This window comes from Ostrea edulis, chromosome 5 (genome assembly GCF_947568905.1).
Source record: "Ostrea edulis chromosome 5, xbOstEdul1.1, whole genome shotgun sequence".
NCBI classification, from domain to species: domain Eukaryota; kingdom Metazoa; phylum Mollusca; class Bivalvia; order Ostreida; family Ostreidae; genus Ostrea; species Ostrea edulis.
In genome coordinates, this window is record NC_079168.1 from 25,991,213 (window position 1) to 26,017,928 (window position 26,716).

At 35.6% G+C, this 26,716-nt stretch overlaps 1 protein-coding gene across 3 annotated transcripts in view; it reads right to left on the bottom strand.

Moving 5' to 3' along the window:
• Positions 1-16,874: 16,874 nt before the first annotated feature.
• Positions 16,875-26,716, bottom strand: part of LOC125649525 (polypeptide N-acetylgalactosaminyltransferase 13-like) — a 52,571-nt gene continuing 42,729 nt past the window's right edge. For all 3 annotated transcript variants that reach the window (XM_056165562.1, XM_048877094.2, XM_048877096.2), the window contains 4 exons: positions 23,663-23,803; positions 22,789-22,893; positions 20,357-20,497; positions 16,875-18,472 (listed from right to left, as the gene is read on the bottom strand). In XM_056165562.1, coding sequence (XP_056021537.1) covers positions 18,308-18,472; positions 20,357-20,497; positions 22,789-22,893; positions 23,663-23,803 — 552 coding nt within the window. In that variant the 3' untranslated portion in view covers positions 16,875-18,307. The remainder of the gene's footprint in view (positions 18,473-20,356; positions 20,498-22,788; positions 22,894-23,662; positions 23,804-26,716) is intronic.

Below are 26,716 nucleotides of genomic sequence, written 5' to 3' on the forward strand. Positions count from 1 at the left end.
TGCTTAATTTCAAGATGTAAAGTATAAGGGAAAGTTGGAGATACTATGAGGGAAAAACCCCCACAGTGCTTGGAACTTCTATTTGAGTTTTAGAATAACATTTGAAGTTGTATATATTCGTATGTTTTCTCGTTATTTAAGCACAGGTACAGGTGTATAAGCATACAATATATATATATATATATATATATATATATATATATATATAATCCACATAGAAAGAGTTGATATCACACAGTCAAAATAATTCAATAAAAAAGCAGGAAAATATACAGTTCCAAAATATATTTAAATCACTAGCGCTTTCTGGATTTTAACATCCATCCTCAGGTGAATACAAATTAATAATTTGTATTCACCTGAGGATGGATGTTAAAATCCAGAAAGCGCTAGTGATTTAAATATATTTTGGAACTGTATATTTTCCTGCTTTTTTTTTTTTATTGAATTATATATATATATGTGGGTGTGTGTGTGTGTAACACATGATTTATCTTGGCCCATGCTTCCGCGGATATTCAATGTTTTGCGAAAATTGACGAAGAGTTTTAAAGATGTTATGCGAACTATATGAGACATCTTTTATAAATGTTATATTTAATCAATTATTCTACGAGGAATTCCACAGGCATCTAAATACAAGAGCGGCTACTTTGACATTTGCATCGTCACAAACAGAGCATATTGTCTCCCTTCACACTACGTCATAGCCGTAGAAAGCCCTCGACTTTATGGATATTAATGCTCATATATCAACCAATCGGGGAGGACCTGTATTTTTTTATATTTTTTTTTTTTTGATGAAAAAACCCCAAACAATCAGAGATCATCGCGTGGCCCGCATCGGAATAATCCGATTGTTGCGAATGTGGAAAATTGACACAATAGCCAATCAAAATAAGTTTATTGATACAGAATTTGCAAACATAGCTTCTGCTGGTCAGGTGAGTTTCATTTGATATATAGCTAAATACTTGACTTGCTTCTAAAAAAATTTATCTGAAAGTCTTTTTGTATTTTATTATTCGTAAACAAACCCTACACGTTTTACCTAAGGGTGCAGCCCTTAAAATATCGAAATCTGTTATCATGACAGTGCTTGGTCAATTTATGATTGTGTCATTTCATTAAAAATTTTGAAAATCGAGGGTTTCGCTGATCATACAGTCACGGTTTGAGGTAAGGCAGGTACTCCCTGACTCAGATCCTCCATGCAGATCTTTACAATTTGTCAGAAATTAAATATGCATGCATATGTACTCGTTTTTGCAGTTAATGCGCATGCGTTGGGTGTCATAGTGCGGAAGTCTGGGAGTTAGCAGTGAGCCAACGTCTGCCGCGACATGGTACGTCAGATCCGAAAGACTCGCGATTCTCACTTCTAACTGGCGAGCTTTGAAGAAAGAGCAATCATTACCGTATGTTTACATCTTAGGTTTGACGCGGCCGTGACAGGAGTGGGGCTCGAACTCACGACCTTCGGGCCTAGAGGTTATAAAACTTTTACCATACTCATACTCAAACTCAGCCATGTTTGTTTTGGGTACAACTCTGAGCAAGCTCCAAAGCATACTCGAAAAATCTTGAGAATGTACTCCATTTGAGTATGAGAATGATTTTTTAAAGTTTTATAACCTTTACTTTTGAGTACGGGTATGCGTTAGAGCAAATATCTTGAGTTTGAGTATGAAAAACGTGCTCAAGATAGTATTATAACCTCCAGGTCTGGTTACAAAGCAAACGCTCTACCACTGAGTTTACGGTGACTCTATAAAATAATAGGGATACAATCTTAGACTATACAAATGGTAAAAAAATTAAAGACTTGAGAGATTGACTAACAAAATCATTTTGGAAAAATAAAAGCATTAGATGTGAAGATAATGAACTGTGATTAATCTCATAACTCCTACAAGGAATACAAAATAAAGAGTTAGGCAAACATGGACCCCTGGACATACCAGAGGTGGGGTCAGGTGCGTAGGAGGAGTAAACATCCCCTGTTAACCGGTCACACTTGCCGTGACCCCTATATCTTGATCAGGTAAACGGAGTAATGCGTAGTTAAATTCAATGTGCCAAGAACAGCCAAACAATCGTAATGAAACACGTCAGACAGAATTTAATCAATGATAGGTTTTATTGGCAAACTACATTGTTATAACGACAATAGAGTTTGCAAAATGTTGACTTTAAACGAGACTTTCTAATCATTTCGATATTTGACAGACAATCCTTTTAACATTCAAAGTATTCAACAAATTAAGATAGGATTGAAATATTTGCATAATTATCTCTTTAAGATCAAGACAATCCAGATTTTTAAAAAGGTTGCACTCTGCATTTTATTCCTAGTACTTAGATATAATTTTCAGCAGAAAGTATCTTTGCAAGAGATATCCTTGCACACGCATTTGTAAATCAACCTCTCAGAAAATTTCATCAGCTATCCAAGATTTATTTCTTCACTTGTACATGTAGTTACTATTAATAGCATCTGCACTGGTCAGTAGAAAGTTTTTTTTTATTTAAATACTACATACGTTACAAGTATTGATTGATTGATTGTATATTGTTTAGCGACCCTCTCGACTTTTAAGACGTCACCATTGCCGGTGAAAGGCTGCAAAAGGCCTATGCTCGTCGGTTAGGGCCTTTGAGTAGCAAGGGATCTTTATCGTGCCATACCTGCTGTAAAACGGGACCTCGGTTATTGCGGTCTCATCCTAAGGACCGCCCATCTGGTCGCCGCTGACGACAATGGACCTATTCTAACCCGGATCAACGAGAATTTTTATAATTGTTTGGACATATATATATGTAATTACAAAGTTAAATGTAATATCCAAGGTATAGTCTCTAGGGGATCCGGGTTAAAATAGGTCCTCAGTACCCCGTGCTTGTCGTAAGAGGCAACTAAATGGGGCGGTCCTTCGGATGAGACCGTAAAATCCGAGGACCCGTGTCACAGCAGGTGTGGCACAATAAAAATCCCTCCCTGCTCAAAGGCCATAAGTGCCGAGAATAGGCCTAACTTTTGCAGCACTTCGCCGGCAGTGGTGACGTCTCTGTATGAGTGAAGCATTCTCCGATGGGACGTTAAACAATATAAAATCAATCAATCAACCTTCAGCAGTCCCTGCGTAGTCGCTACCTAGAAGTTAGTTTTACAGGTTAAGAACCGCGGTTTACTGCTGAAAACTTTCCAATAACCTCAAATAAACTTTAATACATCATACTCTTATCCAGCGTGTATCATTCTTGCGAGAATTGGTTTTAAAGAACTACTTTGATGTCTTTCAGGAGTCAAAAGATTTCGATTTATTTCGAATCGATAGAATTAATTCAACACTTTCAGTATACGCGTTGTTTTTTTCTTCTTCGGACTCAGTTAGGTATCGTATTTCTCGACAAGAATTCTAGTATATGGTATCGTAATTTTCAGAACACAAAAACTGATCAATTTATTACACAGCTGAACAATTCATCACGATATCGAATAGCCAATAGGTCATTACTGTTCAGGAAAATGATTAATTAAAGCATTATTTCCGGTAAATCCCAATCAATATGACAGTCGTCGGAAACAGCCGAAACAGGGTGAATGCAATGTTATCCGGCAGACCAGTTTACAGGTGCCTTTCAGGTCATTCCAGAGAATACAATGTCCAATATTACTTTTTTTGTTCTATATATTGTTTTCTTACGTTTTCCTTTTTTCTTTCCCAAAACCTGACAAGTTTGAGGAGATTGAGTACAGGACCATGCTTGCGTAACTGCACATGTACGTACTGTGGATCAGGAAGACATTAAATCGCCTTGGACCACTCCAATCCGAGTCCCTTTGTAATCGTGCTGCTCGTCGACCCCCCCCCCCCTCCGACTTTCTACCTTAGGTCTACATCAAACGTGTTATTCAAACCTACAGCATGTCACCACTAACATAGTATTAGTCTTAATGAATCATGTCACCACTAACATAATATTAATCTTAATGAAGCATGTCACCACTAACACAGTATTAGTCTTAATGAAGCGTGTCACCACTAATATAGTATTAGACTTAATGAAGCGTGTCACCACTAACACAGTATTAGTCTTAATGAAGCGTACTCACCACTAACATAGTATTAGACTTAATGAAGCGTGTCACCACTAACACAGTATTAGTCTTAATGAAGCGTGTCACCACTAACACAGTATTAGTCTTAATGAAGCATGTCACCACTAACATAGTATTAGTCTTAATGAAGCATGTCACCACTAACATAGTATTAGACTTAATGAAGCGTGTCACCACTAACACAGTATTAGTCTTAATGAAGCATGTCACCACTAACATAGTATTAGTCTTAATGAAGCATGTCACCACTAACACAGTATAAATCTTAATGAAGCGTGTCACCACTAACATAGTATTAGACTTAATGAAGCGTGTCACCACTAACACAGTATTAGTCTTAATGAAGCATGTCACCACTAACACAGTATAAATCTTAATGAAGCGTGTCACCACTAACATAGTATTAGACTTAATGAAGCGTGTCACCACTAACACAGTATTAGTCTTAATGAAGCGTGTCACCACTAACACAGTATTAGTCTTAATGAAGCGTGTCACCACTAACATAGTATTAGACTTAATGAAGCGTGTCACCACTAACACAGTATTAGTCTTAATGAAGCGTGTCACCACTAACACAGTATTAGTCTTAATGAAGCGTGTCAACACTAACATAGTATTAGACTTAATGAAGCGTGTCACCACTAACACAGTATTAGTCTTAATGAAGCATGTCACCACTAACACAGTATTAGTCTTAATGAAGCGTGTCACCACTAACACAGTATTAGTCTTAATGAAGCGTGTCACCACTAACATAGTATTAGACTTAATGAAGCGTGTCACCACTAACACAGTATTAGTCTTAATGAAGCGTGTCACCACTAACACAGTATTAGTCTTAATGAAGCGTGTCAACACTAACATAGTATTAGACTTAATGAAGCGTGTCACCACTAACACAGTATTAGTCTTAATGAAGCATGTCACCACTAACACAGTATTAGTCTTAATGAAGCGTGTCACCACTAACACAGTATTAGTCTTAATGAAGCGTGTCACCACTAACATAGTATTAGTCTTAATGAAGCGTGTCACCACTAACACAGTATTAGTCTTAATGAAGCGTGTCACCACTAACATAGTATTAGACTTAATGAAGCGTGTCACCACTAACACAGTATTAGTCTTAATGAAGCATGTCACCACTAACACAGTATTAGTCTTAATGAAGCATGCTCACCACTAACATAGTATTAGTCTTAATGAAGCGTGCCACCACTAACACAGTATTAGTCTTAATGAAGCATGCTCACCACTAACATAGTATTAGTCTTAATGAAGCATGTCACCACTAACATAGTATTAGTCTTAATGAAGCATGTCACATCTAACACATTATTAGTCTTAATGAAGCATGCTCACCACTAACACAGCATTAGTCTTAATGAAGCATGTCACCACTAACATAATATTAGTTTTAATGAAGCATGTCACCACTAACACAGTATTAGTCTTAATGAAGCGTGTCACCACTAACACAGTATTAGTCTTAATGAAGCGTGTCACCACTAACACAGTATTAGTCTTAATGAAGCATGTCACCACTAACACAGTATTAGTCTTAATGAAGCATGTCACCACTAACACAGTATTAGTCTTAATGAAGCGTGTCACCACTAACACAGTATTAGTCTTAATGAAGCAGGTCACCACTAACACAGTATTAGTCTTAATGAAGCATGTCACCACTAACATAGTATTAGACTTAATGAAGCGTGTCACCACTAACATAGTATTAGTCTTAATGAAGCATGTCACCACTAACATAGTATTAGACTTAATGAAGCGTGTCACCACTAACACAGTATTAGTCTTAATGAAGCATGTCACCACTAACACAGTATTAGTCTTAATGAAGCATGCTCACCACTAATATAGTATTAGTCTTAATGAAGCGTGTTACCACTAACATAATATTAGTACTATTGAAGCGTACTCACCACTAACACAGTATTAGTCTTAATGAAGCATGTCACCACTAACATAGTATTAGTTTTAATGAAGCATGTCACCACTAACACAGTAGTAGTCTTAATGAAGCATGTCACCACTAACATAATATTAGTTTTAATGAAGCATGTCACCACTAACACAGTATTAGTCTTAATGAAGCATGTCGCCACTAACACAGTATTAGTTTTAATGAAGCGTACTCACCACTAACATAATATTAATCTTAATGAAGCATGTCACCACTAACACAGTGTTAGTCTTAATGAAGCATGTCACCACTAATATAGTATTAGTCTTAATGAAGCGTGTCACCACTAACATAATATTAGTACTATTGAAGCGTACTCACCACTAACATAGTATTAGTCTTAATGAAGCATGTCACCACTAACACAGTATTAGTCTTAATGAAGCGTGTCACCACTAACATAGTATTAGTTTTAATGAAGCGTGTCAACACTAACATAGTATTAGACTTAATGAAGCATGTCACCACTAACACAGTATTAGTCTTAATGAAGCATGTCACCACTAACATAGTATTAGTTTTAATGAAGCATGTCACCACTAACACAGTATTAGTCTTAATGAAGCGTGTCACCACTAACATAGTATTAGTTTTAATGAAGCGTGTCAACACTAACATAGTATTATACTTAATGAAGCATGTCACCACTAACACAGTATTAGTCTTAATGAAGCATGCTCACCACTAATATAGTATTAGTCTTAATGAAGCGTGTCACCACTAACATAATATTAGTACTATTGAAGCGTACTCACCACTAACATAGTATTAGTCTTAATGAAGCATGTCACCACTAACATAGTATTAGTTTTAATGAATCATGTCACCACTAACACAGTATTAGTCTTAATGAAGCATGTCACCACTAACACAGTATTAGTCTTAATGAAGCGTATCACCACTAACATAGTATTAGTTTTAATGAAGCATGTCACCACTAACACAGTATTAGTCTTAATGAAGCATGTCACCACTAACACAGTATTAGTCTTAATGAAGCATGTCACCACTAACACAGTATTAGTCTTAATGAAGCGTATCACCACTAACATAGTATTAGTTTTAATGAAGCATGTCACCACTAACACAGTATTAGTCTTAATGAAGCATGTCACCACTAACACAGTAGTAGTCTTAATGAAGCATGTCGCCACTAACACAGTATTAGTCTTAATGAAGCATGTCACCACTAACATAATATTAGTTTTAATGAAGCATGTCACCACTAACACAGTATTAGTCTTAATGAAGCATGTCACCACTAACACAGTATTAGTCTTAATGAAGCATGCTCACCACTAATATAGTATTAGTCTTAATGAAGCGTGTCACCACTAACATAATATTAGTCTTAATGAAGCATGTCACCACTAACATAGTATTAGTCTTAATGAAGCGTGTCACCACTAACACAGTATTAGTCTTAATGAAGCATGTCACCACTAACACAGTATTAGTCTTAATGAAGCGTACTCACCACTAACACAGTATTAGTCTTAATGAAGCATGTCACCACTAACATAGTATTAGTTTTAATGAAGCATGTCACCACTAACATAGTATTAGTCTTAATGAAGCATGTCACCACTAACATAGTATTAGTTTTAATGAAGCATGTCACCACTAACACAGTATTAGTCTTAATGAAGCATGTCACCACTAACACAGTATTAGTCTTAATGAACAGTATTAGTCTTAATGAAGCATGTCACCACTAATATAGTATTAGTCTTAATGAAGCGTACTCACCACTAATATAGTATTAGTCTTAATGAAGTATGTCACCACTAACATAGTATTAGTCTTAATGAAGTATGTCACCACTAACATAATATTAGTCTTAATGAATCGTGTTCAATACACGTATAATCTAATATTTAAAAGTCGTCAAAATCCAGGGTATATCGAAGGATACTCTGTACAAGTAGCAATTAAGAACGAATAACACACCAGAGACATTTATATAGACGAAGAGCGAAGGATTTGTACAATAATATTTTGAAATTGAACACTTTTAAAATTTACTTCATTTAGTTAAAAATGCAGTTTTAGTAGGAAATAATTTGAACAAGAGAATCATTAAAAATCCCTACTATACTCGAACCCGTGAGATACAGAGTTTTATTTACGTCCCAGATATCAAAGAGCAGGCTTGGATTTCTCGAAAAAATATCAACCTTAAGTTTGAATTTCCCTTTATTTGAGTAGCCAGAATTTGTGCAAAATCACTTCACACCAAGTTTCGACTCAAGTTTATTTCGAAAAATTAACGTCAAGAGCCGACATGTTAACCAACTGAGGTACCCAGCTAGGTATTTAGGTTTAAAATGAATATACAACTATTGCCGATATTTCCATTTCTATTCATGTTTAAAAAGGATGTCAGCCATTACACCCGTATATCGATGTAGCATACCCCCTTATTAGCGTAAGGAGGAGACAGAGAAATGATGTGCTTTTCAGCTTATTGGAGCGAGCTCTAGTTTTGTCTTTATTTATTTTTGTGTTGATACACTGTGAATATCAAATTCAACAACAATACTATAGTAATACATGTTAAGGATGTACAACACATTGTCATAATGGCTGACTTCCTTTCGATCCAGAAATCAGGAATACTTTCTTTGTCCCTATAATTCTTATGACGAGTAAACGCCTGCTTCTGACGATTAGTAGATCGAGTTCAGGTTAATTTCAACTACATTTTTTAAATCACTTAGGTAAGTTTTTAAAGTTTTCAATTAATATGATACATGTACGTATTCTACACTATCCATCCATTCTTCATTGGTGCATTATATACGTGCGTCCTTAACTAGTAGCTAGGGATCCTCCATTTTCATGATATATTCGATCAAGTCATCATTATCCATATTTCATATTTGACATTTAATCATAAGAGCATTCAGTGCTCGTCATTACAGCTTTCGCCGATTGATATCAACAATTCATTAATATTTAAATTCATCCTTTAAAAATCTGCATCGTAAAACTGCAAAATTTTATTGATTGATAAAGAAGAGACCCATTGTGCATATTACTCACCACTAGATTTTATGTAAAATACTAAATCCTAATTATCGCCCCTCTTCTGATTGCCATAGTGTGAAACAAACGTGCATGTAACCTACATGAGGATACTTGTGGATCCTTGCATATTGATTTGAAAGAATGTGCCATGTAGGTTCTTGAACAGAATATTTCAAAGAGTCTTCTTTTACATACATAATTATATTTACTGTTGGGAATAAGAACATCATTACTGTGTCTTTTTGAGCCGATCCATACTGTTTTATGAGGGTTTTTTGTGTGTAATTGATACATAGTCCGGACATTTCTGAAGAAACATGTAGAGTTTGTACAGTTTCTGAAAGACTCAATAACAGCGGATGTGTCAGCAAGTTGAGACTTTTTTTAACGTTACCAACAGTTATGTTTTATTTGTTCTTATTCCTATTGCCTAAATGTCTGCACATGGCAAGAAAATATAAGGAGATAAAGAATCCCCCTGTCTAAAACCTCTTTGAATACCAAAAACTCTAGATAGGTTGCCACCTTGGTTTACTGTTGATGTTATTTTTGTGTAGAAGAGTTTAATCCATGTTTAAATGTTGAAGAAGTCTACAACTTTTTTTTATATAACATTTTATGATAAAGCAGCAAAGGCCTTCTCGAAATCAATAAGTAATAAAAGACCGGGGATAACTTCGTCTTCAGTATTATGCATACTATCATGTATTACTCTTGTTGTTTCGCCCATGTACATGTACCTATTGGATATGAATCCCGTTTGATCTGGGTCTATTATTTTATCTAAATATTCTTAGATCTAGCAGCAATTGACCAGGAAGCAATTTTATATTACTGTATTTAGCAATGTAATTTGTCGCCAGTATTTCAGATAGGTTTATCTCCCTTTGGTAACAATATGATTACACCATGTCTTTGTGTATTGGACAAAATGTTATTTACATGTACCAGTGCGACATTTAACTCCAGACACGACGAGGGGCCTCCATGGCAGAGTGGTTAGAGCATCGCGCACACAATCACACGGCCTCTCACATCTGTCGGCGCGGGTTTGAATACCGCTCGCGCCTGTAAGTTAAAAAGGTTCCCAGTTTACTTTCGGAAGGTCGGTGGTCTCTTCCCAGGTACATTGTATCTGGGTTCTCTCTTCCACCAATAAAAACTATGCGTCACCAGATAACTAAAAAATTGTTGAGTATGGCGGAAAAGATCAATCATTCAATTAATCAACCAAACACGACAAAAGTCCAGAGTTTCGCTGAGTACCCTTTTATGAAGGATACAAATAAACCCTTTACACAAAATGATGGAATTTTATGCTTTAAATACAAGACATGCACCAAAAATTACACATGTACTATGTTGTAGTTGTTAATATATTTCACCTGATATCAAAACATCCCATGAGATTTTTGTGGGATTTCACTCCTATCCGTGATCCCACCATCAAACTCATGGGAAAAATGAATTCCTTCGGATCTTTTCTCCTGTGGTATTATAACTACAATAGGAGAACAGTTGCCATTTGAACATGAAATGGAAGTATATATCCTATTTGAACATGAATGGGAATAAATCTATATTTATAAATTAACAAATGTTGCTAGTAAACTCCGAAACGCTTGCTCCAGAGTTACTGCTCGCAACTTTAATATTGTTTCATAAATACGGTGAATTCCGTAAGCTACAGTAGAATATATGTAGAATCTTACTTGATTAGTAAATGTCGTAAAATAAATAAAAAACCTACTTTCGTTTTCGATAAACTACCCTGAAATTGCAAAAAATGAGAGTAAAGTGGCGGATCTAAGCCAGTTTTTAGGTCATCTGAGTAAAATACGCAATTTCTGAGTTGCCCAATAGTTCTTTCCCTTTGTAGAACTCTTACGCACAGTGAGACGCAAACATGCTTTCGTCCACAAGCGGTGGGTACAATGCTTATGGCTGCCTTCACATATTGCCTAAAGGATGATTATCAGACATCATGCAACCACCCAAACTGCAGGGACATACAATATTAGAAACTTTAGTAGTAATAAAATAGATCAAATAAAAATCGATAATCACCATCTTTCTTTCATTAAAGTATCACTCGTGCAGAAGAAAAAATAACAAATAAATTAATATTTAATTCAGTGGACTAATTCAAACAAATATTCTTCTTCATATGGTCAGTTTAATGTATACCAACGGCTGATATAAACAAAATTTACACTTTCAGAACTATTATTGTTATTTACATACCTAGTCTATAATATATGTATACATCTTGTACCCACCCAAGCGTTCAACAGAATACTGAACGTACCTCCGTCACAGAAGAGCTGATATCTCGGAACTTGTGTATTGGTTGTCGTCCGTCGTCGTCAGTCGAGCGTTAACAATTGAACATTTTGAACTTCTTCTTAATAACTGCCATTCCAATTCTTCAAATTTGGTATGAAGCATCATTGGGACAAGGGGGACATAAATTCTAAATTCCAGGACTCCAACACCCCTAGGGCAAAACCTGCCCAAACTTTACCAATTTTAAAAAATCTTATTCTCACGAACCACACACGTGAAAGAAAACTAAATGCAGAGTGATGTAGAGCAGGAAGGCCCCTACTAAAATGGTAAATTTCATGATCCTCGGGGTAGGGGTTCTGACCCCAGGGCCGGGCCAAACTTGTTATATTGTGTTTATGTGTAAAACACTTGAATAACATATTCTTTAGTGCTATTCATACTAAGTTGAAACTAAATGGATAGAGCAGGTAGTCGTTTACCAAAATTGTAAATTTGATAATCCCCAGAGTAAGAGTTTTGACCCCAGGGTAGGGCCAAACTTAGTAAATAGTATTTATGTGTAAGTTTGCTGATATTGCAGAAAATCTAAATGCATACTTAGATATTTTAATGAAAGTAGACAATAACGGCAAACTGACAACTCAACTGTATGACAAACGGGATGATTTCAGCTTCTCCATCGTCAACTTCTCATATTTATGTAGCAATATTCCATTATCACCTGCATATGGTGTTTATATATCTCAACTGATTCGATATGCAAGAGCTTGTTCTGGGTATCCAGGGGTCGGTGTTTGCCCAACTATCTATTTTGTATTGATTGTAGGAGTTATGAGATTGATCACTGTTCGTTATCTTCACCTTTAATACTTAGGAATAGCAGAAAAGGATGTACAATACATGGTGAATTTCACATCCAGGGTTATGACTTTAGGATGAGTCCAAATTAGTCATATCTTTCGATGTTCTAATGTTAATACACCTATTATTTAAAGCCTTTTATCAGTGTATGCACTTTTGAGGGCAGTGAAGTTTTAAGAACACATCTTCATTTATACTGTTGCTGAACATTGGAATTTAGCTTAGATATTCAGATGAGGAATTTTTTTTAGATTTCATAGCCCACGGAAGTAGTGATACTTTGTCACTGGTATTCAGGTGACCAATAAGGCCTGTGGGCCTCTTGTTAAATGACAATCCAAGATAATACAATATGAACTGATTAAGTGAATCCGTTCTTTATCGATGCTTAATTTTAATGTTACAAAGGAAATGCGTTTTGATAATTGTTGAAGAAATAAAATATGTCCGTTCGTTGCTTCAATCCGTGATTTTAGTGTTGAATCAGCCTTTTGGCAATTTCCATAACGAAATGGCCAGGATATGGCAGCATCATACATCTGGTCGCACATTCTCAGACCTTTCCGGCAAGCCGAGAAGCTGCGATTCGTTTACAATATGATCAGCATAATATTGTGTAGGTTTCAGTATTAGTTATACTCATAATATTGTGTAGGTGTCGGTGTTAGTTATACGTATAATAATTTTGACTAGACCCATATTTATCATTTTATGAAGGTTTATAATTATATTATTTATATACATCTCATTCAACGAAGGACAACCCCTTCCAAGACCAACGCTCTGACACATCGATAATTTTTTTATTACGATATTCAACTGATGTTTTCGATGTCCTTAATTTTTCCGTGATTAAATATTCATTAACAGTTACTGATATGTACAAACACATGGATAAACACAAAAAAGTTTTTATTTTGGCTGAACATGTTTTGTGATGATACAGATCTTGAAAGTAAGTAATAAGTTGAAAACTGTCAAATATGTCAGATATTGAATGGTCCGGGACTGTTCTGGGAAGTTCGCGCCTTATAACTTTAATGGTTCCGTGGGGGATCCAGGTTAGAATAGGTCCTCAGTACACCCTGCTTGTTTCTATAAATTATCACAACTTGCTTACTGTTAGATGATGCCGAGTTGTTTAGTGAACCGAATCAGACATCTCCAACATTTTACAACACAAGAATCAATTTACAACATGCATGCTTCGGTCCATTGTTCTCTCTTCAACAATCGCATTAATTCTCATGTCAAAGTGCTTTCTCCGATTGTTACATGTACCATTATCTTAAGGTATCCGATCCATAAAATCCCCAATTCTTTCCAAGAATTAATTGTTATGTAATACAAAACTTGGTATCAAATGAAAGATACTTAACATACACAGTTATCTACCCCCCAAAATTTCAAACTTTAGAAGACATAAAAGAAATATCTGTTATAGAGATTACTATAATCCCTATGAGAAATCAAAGTACTGAAAGTACTGATGGGAGTTGATTTTATGTAAATTTTCACCAGATGCTTCTGGGATTTAGAATTATTAAAAAAAAACAACAAAAAACAAAAACAAAAAACCCCTAAATCGAAAAGTACACTCTATAGTAATAAACTTACGCATAAACGTATGTTGTGTTTTTATAACGTGCAATTACTTACGTCTACATATATATAGACACTGGTAAGTTACACTTTGCCTGATTTGTATTTTACTATTTCAACATATTATATACTCTTAAATTGCTTTTTGGTCACAATATGTTACTACACTGATATTCTAGCACAAGAACATGTTTGAAAACTCAACACATATCATGAAAAAGAACTTCATACATTGTCAGAATGGGTTAAAGTATAAGAGAAATATTAAAATCGCACAATAGACATATTAAAACAAAAGTATGTACCATCTATCCTTATGTGTTTAGTAAACCAGAAGTGATAAAAGAATTAGATAGGTTACACGAGGAATATGTTTAGGTTCTACCTGACAAAGCTTGTAACAACATTGTCTTTGTAAGACTCATTATTACAACTTTATTTTAAACAAATTTGGCATTACTTCCACTTTTGGTAATCGTACTTGTACTCCAACTGCCCTTTCAAAAGATGAAATTCTTCAGAACTATACTTCAGTTTTAGACACATTTAATATCTCAGTCAATGGGTCGAATGAATAATTATGAGTTACCGTACCTATACTGGATTCCTAAACTACACTGTACATAAAAATTTTGGGGGGAATCAGACTTTGAATAATTTAGCTTTGCAGGTACTTTGATGTAGAATGTATTATCTGATTTCCCCCAAAATCTTATGTTGAAGATTTCTTTCGTCATTTTGGTATTGTAATAAATGACAAATTTTCAATCTCAATAATTCTTTTGTTAAGATTTTTTATGACAGCAAAAACGAGCTACGGTGTGCAGAGCTTTTGGGTAATAGAAGCTGATAAACATAAAAAGCCTTACAAACAAAGATACATTGCTGGATCCAGTAAATGTTCTACCAATTCCCTATCTTTGCTCCTCACGAAAATATTAATAGCTGTGAAGGAGAAACTTCAAACATACTGTGCGACTACGTATGCCAGAAGTGGTGTTAATAAAATGTGGATTCTAAAAAATTCTAAGGAACTTTTAGTAAACTTGAAATCGCTAAGCTTTTCCCAAATCAGTAACATCAAAACCTATGACTTTTCAACACTTTACACGACCATTCCTCACAATAAATTAAAGACTAAACTTTTTGACATCATAGACATTTGCTTCTTCAACAAAAATGAAAACGGAAATATTGATATCTAGTGATCAGTCATCCAAAAAATTACTTTGTTAAACACCACTCTGCTTCCACACACAAGTACTCTGAAGTTGAAATAAAAAGAAATTGCTAGAATTCCTCATTGACAATATCTTCGTGGTCTTTGGTGACCTGTTTTCATGTTCATATGAAACAGAATTTATTCAAAAACTTCTACGTTAAAAGAAAAAATCTCTTACTGTGGCCTTTCATTCATATTTCGATTCGATATATCCCTGTGAGCTCGAAATAAAAGACACTACAGAGTCGTACACTTCTGCTTCATACTTAGATATTTTATTGAAAGTAGACATTAACGGCAAACTGAAAACTCAACTGTAAGACAAACAGGATGATTTCAGCTTCTCCATTGTCAACTTCTCATATTTGTATGTAGCAATATTCCATTATCACCTGCATATGGTGTTTATATCTATCAACTGATTCGACACACAAGAACTTGTTCTTCGTATGGTCAGTTTTTACATCGAGGCAAGCTATTGACAAACAAGTTGATGGTACATGGGTTTCAACATTCTCGATTAAAGTCAGGATATCGCAAATTCTATGTTCGTTATAACAATCTAGTTTGCAATACAACCTATCATTGGGTCAAATGCTGTCTGACGTGTTTTATGCAGATTGTTAGACCATTCTTGGCAGACTGATTTTGACTACGGATAACTCCGTTTACCTGATCAGGATATAGGACTCACGGTGGGTGTGGCCTGTTGACAGAGGATGCTTACTCCTCCTAGGCACCTGATCCCATCCCATAACTCTTATATGGAATACAAAATAGATAGTTGGGCAAACACGGATCCCTGGACACACCAGAGGTGGGATCAGGTGCCGAGGAGTACTCATCCCCTGTCGAGTTTTAAGATTGATCACTGTTCGTTATCTTCACCTTTCATCTACTCTCACTGCCATCTTTATTCTGTTTTCACAGAAGATTTAGTACTATAAATATTGACTTTTTGTGAAAATTTTATGGATAGGATACCTTAAGCGTCGAATAGACTTTGACAGCTTTATGTGTGTGAATAAACGGTTGACAGACGTTTCGACCCTAAACTTCGGTCCTGGGTATTGTAAACAATTGACACTACCTAGGCACCGAATTTATACTAATAACTATTATCTCAAACATTTGTATATCTGTCTTTAAATGACTATCGTAGGCTTTTTTATTCCAAAAGTAAAACAGTGCTATCAGGAATTTTAGGTCTACTTATTAACCCCGAGATCCGCCACTAATTAGCTACATAAGTTGTGTGAATATCTGCGGTATCTAACGGTCTTCACTTATCATTCTAATTTAATTGGATGTTAAAATAAATAACGTTAACATTTTGAATGCCTTATCTATCCAAAAGAATTAACCATATGATGTTTATTTTTGAAATAAAAACTAAAACGAAGAAAGGCATTGAATGGGAAGACCGAAACAGAACTTAGCTTCGATATAACTATTTTCTCGCAGTGTATATCGGGGGGGGGGGGGGGTGTTGGGGGTGTTGTTGGGTTTTTTTAAAGAAAGAACATGGACACAGGCGACTGGTATTTTTTATGGCAAAGTCTTTGCGCCGACGAAAAAAAATATCCACGTCTTTTCTCTCACACATTCCATCAAAAAAAAGGGGGGGGAGCCATCAGTCTAAATCCTTTTTACTGACAGCTAGTACATTCTTCAAAATTACCTGTACAATTTGTAATATGTTTGTTGTCTCAGCAGAGAAAAAAAATTAGAAGTAGAAGCCAATCATATAAGAAATCACACAATACAAATAAACAATGGTTTAATAAAACTTGCCGTACAGCTAGAAAAAAATTCACCTCGCTAAACGTTTACATAGTAAAGCAAAGACAAATGAAACCTAGAACAATTTACGACGTAGTAGTAAAGTATATAAGAAAACCATGGATAGGTGTATTAAAGATCACAATGGTAGTATCTCAGATAAAGCACTCCATAGTGGAAATCCAAAAGAATATTCGGATATAATATCTCCAATAGGAAAGACAAAACTAGTGTCAATATCAATTTCATGTTTGAGTTTATGAAGAAAACTAATGAAGGTAATGGTCAAAATGATGAAATGGATTTCAATATAAACTTAAGTACCGGTAGCAACACAATTCTTAATCAACCGATAACATGTGAAGAAATAATGGCCGCAGTTAAAAAATGATAAAGCACCTGGTGGTGACCATATTGTGAATGAGTATATAAAGACAACTATTTTAACTTTTATGCCCGTATATCTAGAACTGTATAATATATTATTTGATAGTGGTATAGTTCCAGAGGATTGGCTGGTAGGATTAGTGAAACCAATTTATAAGGGTAAGGGCGACATAAGTCATCCTGAATATTACAGACCAATCAAGCTACTTAGTTGTCTGGGAAAACCTTTTACCAGTATATTGTGCAAATGTTTTGATGCTTTTGTGGATGAATTAGAGTTAATCAGTGAAGCGCAAACATGATTTAGAAAAGGGTATTGTACAACCGATAATATATTTGTGTTAGATTTTCTTAGAAAATATGCATTGAGTAATACGAAAAAATTATATTGTGCTTTAATAGATTTCGAGCAGGCCTTTGACACTGTTTGGAGAAATGGCCTATTAACAAAAACTTTTAACAATGGAATAGATGGAAAATGTTTTCGATTTATCAAAAATATGTACAGTGGTATTAAATCAAAGATACAAATTGGTGAAAACGTATCAGAATTTTTCATGTGCAATGTTGGTTTAAGACAAGGGGGAAATTTATCACCATTTCTATTTTCATTGTTTATAAATGACCTGGTCAGCTTTATTCCTCTTGTCTAACAAGTCAATTTTTAGGAACAAGGAAAGACAGTACGACTCTAGAAGAAAATAATGCCGAGGATCATAGGGTACAATAAGATCTACTTATCTCTCCAGAGAGGGTGGAAATGTACCACAATGTCATTCTAAGTAATCTGGAAAGTAGGCCGTGGTTTGTCAAGCAAACCGAGGACAGCGGATCTGATAGTAGTTTCCCGACAATTTACAACGAAGTGAAGGCTCCATATATAGAAATGTCGGATTTCTTGACAATTTACACCCAAGTAAAGACTCAATATCACAGAAATGTCGAATTTCTTGAAGTCGACTGAAGTCGAAAGTTTTCTTCAACTACTTCGGAAAATATCAGAGAGGGAAAAAAGATCTCCATTCTCTTAGGATTGCAAATCGTATACATTCTGGTTCTGTGTTTTTGGGAGGACCTTGAATTCCCATTTCTGTCGTTTGTTTGTTCGTTCACATGTGTTCATGGTAAGGTGTAAACCAGTTTGTGAAACTTCCATACATAAGGAGGTCGAAACATGCATCAGCATCTGAAACTAAAAGCAAAATATAGAAATTAAATTAGTATTCATCTTTTTACCACAAACTATTTTAATAGTTCATGTTAACTTAACCGTAGACTTAAATACAAAAGCGATTACGTAAATTGGAAGGAGATTTTTTGTTGTTCCAATTTTCGAAATTAAAAACATACAACATAATTTTGGGTGTGTACAAGAAAATCACACTATCTGCCTGTTCGTCAAACTCATCAATTGCATCATCTCAATTCTTGACACAACAGTCTCGGAGTCACAACGCACGAGGCCATGCTGTGTCTTGATCGGAACTAAGTGTCATTTAGCCAATCACAAGATCAACTGTATAATTTATTACTAGGCCATGGCATTGTAACCAGCAAAACATTAATGGTCGGCATTTCGCAAAGTCTACGGTTGTTATAATGATCTTATATGTAAATGCAATCTGTTGTAAACTAGGTCGAATGCTGTCTGACGAGTTTCATACCAACTGCTAGGCCGTTCTTTATATACTGATTTTGACAATGGATTACTCCGTTTATCTGATCCGGATAGAGGGTTCACGATGGGTGTGATCGGTTAACATGGGATACTTACTCCTCCTATGCCTTTAATCTCACTTCTGGTGTGTCCAGGGGTCCGTGATTGTCCTACATCTAATTCTGTATTCTTTATAGGATTTACGAGATTGATCACCGTTCGTTATCTTCACTTTTTATAGTCGAAGACTATTACTTACGACATTGTGGTATGTCCGACACTTGAAGAGGAGTCATTTAGAGGAGGTAAAACCAGTACTTTTAGGCATGATATGATCTGACGTTCATTTACAGCCATTGCTTTGTGATATTCACAGGAATATACCGTTAAAACCATACACCAGTTCCTGATACGCAAGATTACATGTCGAACATCTGACGTCATGTGAGTGTACTTCTCGCTTACTGACCTTTACGCACTTATATTTTGGCAGATATCTACTAGTTTATGCTATTTGGTAGCGTTTAAATGATGTAAGACCTACTTAAATGATTATAAAAAAATGATTGAGGTACATAAAACACCGAATTTTCTATGAAATTGTGTGATTGCGATTCACCTCTTCGAACAAGTTAATTACAGTTCAAGTATATCTATCCTGATTGTTTGAATTGTTTTAAAGCAACTAATACTCACGCAGGGCTTATACAAATGGAGTCACATACATGTACATTGTATATTGCTGAGTGACCATGATCAAATGTTCGTGGGTGATCGTAAAGGTCAGAACACACTGTCTGGGCCAAAGCTACCGAACAAAAGCATCCTTAAAATTTCTCTCCACCTCAACGTCATAGTTTAACAAATAGTGAACTTTGTCTTTGACCTCCGCCAATTGACACTGGTTGAGGTTGCAGTTCCTGTTTGGCCGTAAGTGACTGTTATGCCCATAAACTTCAAAATGTTTCTGTATTACAAGAAGTATAGCCTGGTAAATCATTATTGGCTTTGTTAATTAGTTACCTTCAACTTTTCATTTGACCTTCATTCAAAGTCAACAATACCGCCTGGTCATAATTAAATTTTGTGCCAAGTATACTTCTAAAATTTCTATATTCTAAAGGCATGGCGGAAGCACATATTTCTAATGAAGCAGAACGACAAAAAAAAATCCTGCCAGACAGACATACTGATTACTATTTACCCACAAATCCAGTTGGCGCAGGGTTATGATAATCTACAGTTAAACACGCTTACACCGAATTTATTTATAACGAATTAACGCTTACTCCAAGTAATGTTTATTTCCCTATGAGATGAAAATAACTAAAGTTTTATTGAATATAACGATGTTTGGTTATAACGAACTGAATCCCGTTGGCCTTGGACGTTCGCTATAACCGTGCTGAATATAGATACCTCGTAGGACCAATATGTTGATGAAACATTTGTCACTTCCGAGCAGCTCTGTAGATAAGGGACATAATCCAAACCATCCTGAATGACTACCACACATTGCAGTATTGTCCGTAACTGACTGTTGTCTGTAAGCGCAAAGGTCTGCAACAGAAATAGTCGTATATGGTAAAACTCAAAACTTAAACACTACAAGTTAAATATCCCTCATAGAACAGTGTGCGTGATACCATCTCTCCCTCTTCTACCAGATAGCTCCTCCTTTTATAACTTTAAGGTAAAAATTCTAAATATTTCAGAAACCTTTTCGCGTTGCTATGTAAATTTTAAAAAGTTATTCTGTGTAGCCTTACTCTCTCTATAATACTATATGATCCATATGCAAATTAAGTACCGCGACCTTAACCTAGTTATTGGGACATTTTCCTGAGAATGTGTACATATCATTGTTCAGTAAAATATGCTTATAGCGAAGTGCTGGGGGCGAACAATTTTCATGTTACACTAGCAAACAGTAATTTCTTATGTCTAGTGAGTTTCAAATATGTTTTAAAATCATAGGGAATGAAAATCACTTTGCTGTAAGTGTAAATCCGTTGTGAACATGTTTGCTATAACCGTGTTTTAATTATCAAAAACTGTGCCTACGTTGTTCTTGAGAAGATTCTTTAAACTTTAAATGCGGTATTCACAGGTACATTTTGATATAAATGCGGTATTCACAGGTATATTTTGAAGTAAAATCGGTTCATGAATAGAAATGGCCGGGTTGCTTGAAAATATGTTATCTATCATAGGAACTTCAGTACATAACATTCTGGAAAAAATGGCATACCTATGTATTAAATGTAGAATTGAAAAAAACAACCCAGAAGCACTTTTAAAATGTATATCTTCAATGTTTCATAACAACTATAATGTACAAGGCCTGAACAATGGCAAGTAAAAGGTGTGAGAGGAGTTGGTTACACAAAGTAGGTACCATGCTTCAAAATGACAAAGTTCAACTTTATGTAAATTTTTCGAAGAATGTTCGATCAATTCTAAAATGAACCATGCACATCTTCAATGCTTCCATGACAGCTGTACAAGGTCTGAAGGATGTCAAATAAATGTTGTAAGAGGATTTGATTATAAAAATAAGTTCCGTCTATTCAAGACATGCTTAAAAATGACAAAGTTCAACTATATGTAAATTTTTCGAAAAATGTCTGATCACTTTCAAAAAGACACATGCACATGTTCAATGTGTCCATAACAACTGTACAAAGTTTAAGGAATGACGTCAAGTTAGAGGTGTGAAAGGAGCTGATTATACAAAGTAGGTATCCTATTACAGGGACACCCGCCCGCCATTCACCATTCTATAAGCCAGATGCAGCTGTGCAACCCCGCCAAAAAATTAAGCTTTTCAGCTCCCGCAAGTCTTTCAACAGCACAGATGGTGTGACCTGAACTACAGACACATAACGATAATTATAATTCAATGTCGCGATCGTATCTTTTTGAGAATCTAAATGATTTTCTCTGCACATTCATTATCATTGAGTTATGGGCAGGGACCCCTATTGCTCATATAGATCCTAATGGGTAATTGATTTTTTTATACTGCTAATCAGAAAAATAACCGAAATCAAATTTTATGATCCTCTTACTTGGATCATTCTGCTAATTCTTTAAGAGCTTGACCTTTGATCTGAAAAAGTTTCGGAGTTTAGTCTTTGGTCGTGGAGACCAAGGCGTTAGTAGACCTGCTCTTCGAATACCATTTCACAATGAAGTTTCCTATATATAATCTTGACTCTTTATCAATTGACTTGAAATGATTAGGCTTATAAAGACTTTTGTGCGATATATCATAGCTGAAGCTCATATGGAATTGGAGATTGTACCATGTTGTTTTACGCAGATTAGGAGACAATTCCACCCGATAGGTACATGTGCACTGCTGATTTGGGAAATTAATTACTGGCATTACCCATCCGAGGAGAGCGGACAGTGTTAATAAAAACAAATCCAAGTGTACCATGAAATTTTTTGCCCTATTGGTTTTTCGCTAAATGTATTGAAAACGACCGTTTTATATTGGCCAAAATTCATTTATCTGAAATGCGTTTTTAATTCTTCCAATCAGGATGAGGGCGAAAATAAAATGAAGTGAAAAATTCCTAGTATATACATGTAGTATGACTATCACTTATGAACTTAACAGTTTTCGTTTGGCCAGTAGAGCTACATATATAATAGTATCGACAGAGACAGGAGTTGTGAGATTGACCTCTGTTCGTTATATTCGATCATTCAATGCATCATTGCAAAGATGTCGGTGAAAACAATGGTGTGCCATCTCTTAACAAGTATTAGTAACATATGTTTAAATAAAAATACACCTATTTGTTTACTTTGATGTTCATCATTAAATAATCAATCCTTACTTCAGTCATATGATCGCCTTGACAAGACTTCACCACCAACTGCTCGGGCCAAGAAAACAAGTACTTCTTGTTGTTCAAACACATCTTTTGACCCGAAACGTCAGTCTAAAATGAATTTAACAAATTAATATTAATTAACATGTAAGCTAAGCTTGAAAGACTGCGGAATCAGAACTGTGTACTCACTTGAACAGAGCCCCATAGTCTGGAATCAGAACTGTGAACTCACCTGAACAGAGCCCCATACTCTGGAATCAGAACTGTGTACTCACCTGAACAGAGCCCCATACTCTGGAATCAGAACTGTGAACTCACCTGAACAGAGCCCCATACTCTGGAATCAGAACTGTGTACTCACCTGAACAGAGCCCCATACTCTGGAATCAGAACTGTGAACTCACCTGAACAGAGCCCCATACTCTGGAATCAGAACTGTGAACTCACCTGAACAGAGCCCCATACTCAGGAATCAAAACTGTGAACTCACCTGAACAGAGCCCCATACTCTGGAATCAGAACTGTGTACTCACCTGAACAGAGCCCCATACTCTGGAATCAGAACTGTGAACTCACCTGAACAGAGCCCCATACTCTGGAATCAGAACTGTGTACTCACCTGAACAGAGCCCCATACTCTGGAATCAGAACTGTGTACTCACCTGAACAGAGCCCCATACTCTGGAATCAGAACTGTGTACTCACCTGAACAGAGCCCCATACTCTGGAATCAGAACTGTGTACTCACCTGAACAGAGCCCCATACTCTGGAATCAGAACTGTGAACTCACCTGAACAGAGCCCCATACTCTGGAATCAGAACTGTGTACTCACCTGAACAGAGCCCCATACTCTGGAATCAGGACTGTGAACTCACCTGAACAGAGCCCCATACTCTGGAATAGTGTTCGTATGGCAGTAACTTTGGCCATATTGATTGAAGAAACCAGCTAAAAGGTTTGCATTTCAATGTTCTCCTAATTTCTTTTCTCTTATCAATGTCTCCTGCATCTACAGACTGAAATTAAATTTAATAAAAGACGATTAGTGGATGTCATTGACAGTTCTATAGAAGAAAATGTTGGTTTAAAAAACCCATGGGTATATTATTAGTGGTTAGTTTATCACTACAGAATCAGTGTACATTTTCTCCCTTCGAAATTCGATACTTTAAAAGATTTTACATGTACTAGTATGTAAAGAGTATAGTAAAGCTATAATAAGCTCTCCATGATAAATTTCATAATTGATTTGATGAAAACGGAAAAATACAATTTTGAAATATCAGTTCTGATATCTAGCTATATTGAATGCCACAAGTACAAAACGCGCACTCCAGGACTCCTCTATAAATTCGGGTATATATTGATAATATTTTATTTCATGAGATATATCATTTAACATCTGATTATTAAGTAAAGTTAGAATTGTGAAGGACTATCCAAAAATTCATTTGAATCGTTAAAAATAATTTTGTTCTTCTTTAATTTTTCTACCGAGTAAATCAGTTGATGCCTCCTTATAAATATTCATAAATTCCCATGACATCGCATGGAGGAGGCGTCAAAGTTCACGTTTCAGCACACTATATATAAAGTCCAGACACTCGTAAAAAATGAACACATAAAGTTGTTTTCTTTTTATCGTATTAGAATTCCTAGTCAAGAAATTAACTGCCTGACTACTTCTTTCTTAATTTACCGACGTGAAACTGCGAGATTGTCAATTCAAACGTTGGCGTGAAAACGCAATTCCCACTCACCACGCCTAGAACGCGATGAAAGGAGAAATAACTAGAATGACAGTTCTCTGTGAGCACTTTTTATATCCAATTAATATGTAATATTTAATATCTATTTTGATAACCTCAGCGAATGACCTCTACGAATGACCTTAATAAAACACCTCTGACCCTTTAATTTCAACAAAGATCCTTATCCCGCGCTTTATTGATTCAGTGTATATTGTTTAGAATATTTCACTCATATGGAGACGTCACTATTGCCGGTGAAGGGCTGCAAAATGTAGGCCTATGTTCGGCGCTTACGGTCTTTTAGCGGGAGTGGGGTGGGGGTGGGGGGGTTATCGTGTTACACCTGCTGTAACATGGGACCTCGTTTTTTGGTGGATTTTTTGCGGTCTCGTCCGAAGGACCGCCCCATTTAGTCGCCTATTACAACAAGCAAGGGGTACTGAGGACCTATTCCTACTCAATTCCTCAGCGCATTTTATGTTAAAAATTTGTTCTTAAAGGACACATCTCGTGTTTTCAAAGTATACAGAATTATATGTATTTTGTCTTCCTTATGCTTATAGAAATTAATTGTAATAGTTCGTTCGCTGAAGTATTGCGATAATTAGCCACAATACGGACTTAAATCTAAGCCCTGATTTCAAAAAGCCTAGTTAATTAGATAGGTAGTTACGTGGTACAGTGACGTCATATGCGACCTTCGTCGATCAACTTGTTGTAAAAGTATTGTTAGATATGTTTAAAAACTCGGGTTTTAGGGGCCTAATTTATTTATCATGGATAACATTTATTTCGATGTTGACAAATTTCCTGAGTCTTATATCTTTTAGCCACCAGTGCATACAAATAACGACCCAAATGTAGCGAGGAAAGCGGGTATGAAATCTGCATTTTGCGAGTAAATGATGTTTACATGGGATCACTGTCTAAACACTATTTGGTAATATCATTTCTGTAAACAACTGTAATTAGAGTTGTTGCTTTTCTAAAATAAACAGTGCAATTATTATTAAATTTATTTTTGGAGAAGTTAAATAGGCCTAAATTATGATACGATTACGTATCATTGGCAACTAGCTAGGACTACTGTCACGGGTGCATTTCGGAAAAAAATAATAAAAATGATCAAACTTATTGTGAAAATCACAATACTTTTAAATTATTTATTCAAGAAATTTTATTAATCATTATTATTTTTTATCTACACGTTGTTACTTAGGAAGTGGGAGCGCGGCATGCTGTTGTTGTAAACACGTACACGCGTTCCTTTAAAAAATGAAAGCATTATAATTCAATTCAAAGTTGGGAAATATCATATTTTATCATTTATAATTGAAAGTTCAATTATCTTTTATATTTAAATTTCTTTTTTTTTTTTTAAACTACCAGTTGGTAGACACGGCTAGCAAAGTTCTGCCTATATGTTGTTACAAGGTGAAGGTCAGTTGGTGCGAGTGTGTATTGAATTTGAGAGCAGAACGGAAAGCATATGCCGTAGGCCTATATGTAACAGTGCGTAGCTTCGATAGAACCATTTTCTCGCAGTTTATCTACGTCTTTGTCCAAGTGCTTGTTTGAAAAAGTACAGGGACCAATTCTACTGGGTTTTTTAATGGCAAAATCGTTGTGCCGACAAAAAATATTCACGTCTTGTCACTCATACCTTCCTTCGAAAATTGAAGAAAACACAGTCCAAATCCTCTCTACTGACAGCAAGTACACCCTTAAACGGCACAAAACACCCTAATGCAGTGTTATTTACAAGCCGTTAATGTGATAATTGTTTGTTTGTCAATTAAATCTAATCTGTTTATGAAATGGCTAACAACTGTTTTCAAATCGTCTCGCTCGAGGTCGCATATGACGTCACAGATAATGGCGCGTAAAATATCGAAGAAAATATGCATATCGCAAGATTTGAATTTCATCGCTTTCAAACTCGAAAACTACGCAAACTGTTTCATTTAAAACACACGTAAAGTAGTTTTAGGCATGAAATGAATTAATTTTGCTGAAAAAAATAAAAAGTTTAAAAACATGCGATGTGTCCTTTAATCCAAGGTAACATCGCAGCTCTGTTTGTTTCCATTGAATCAGTTCAGAGCAAGATGTATTTGTGAAACACAAAGATGGCCAATGTCACAAGGACAAATATATTAGTACAAGTAGAAATATCTT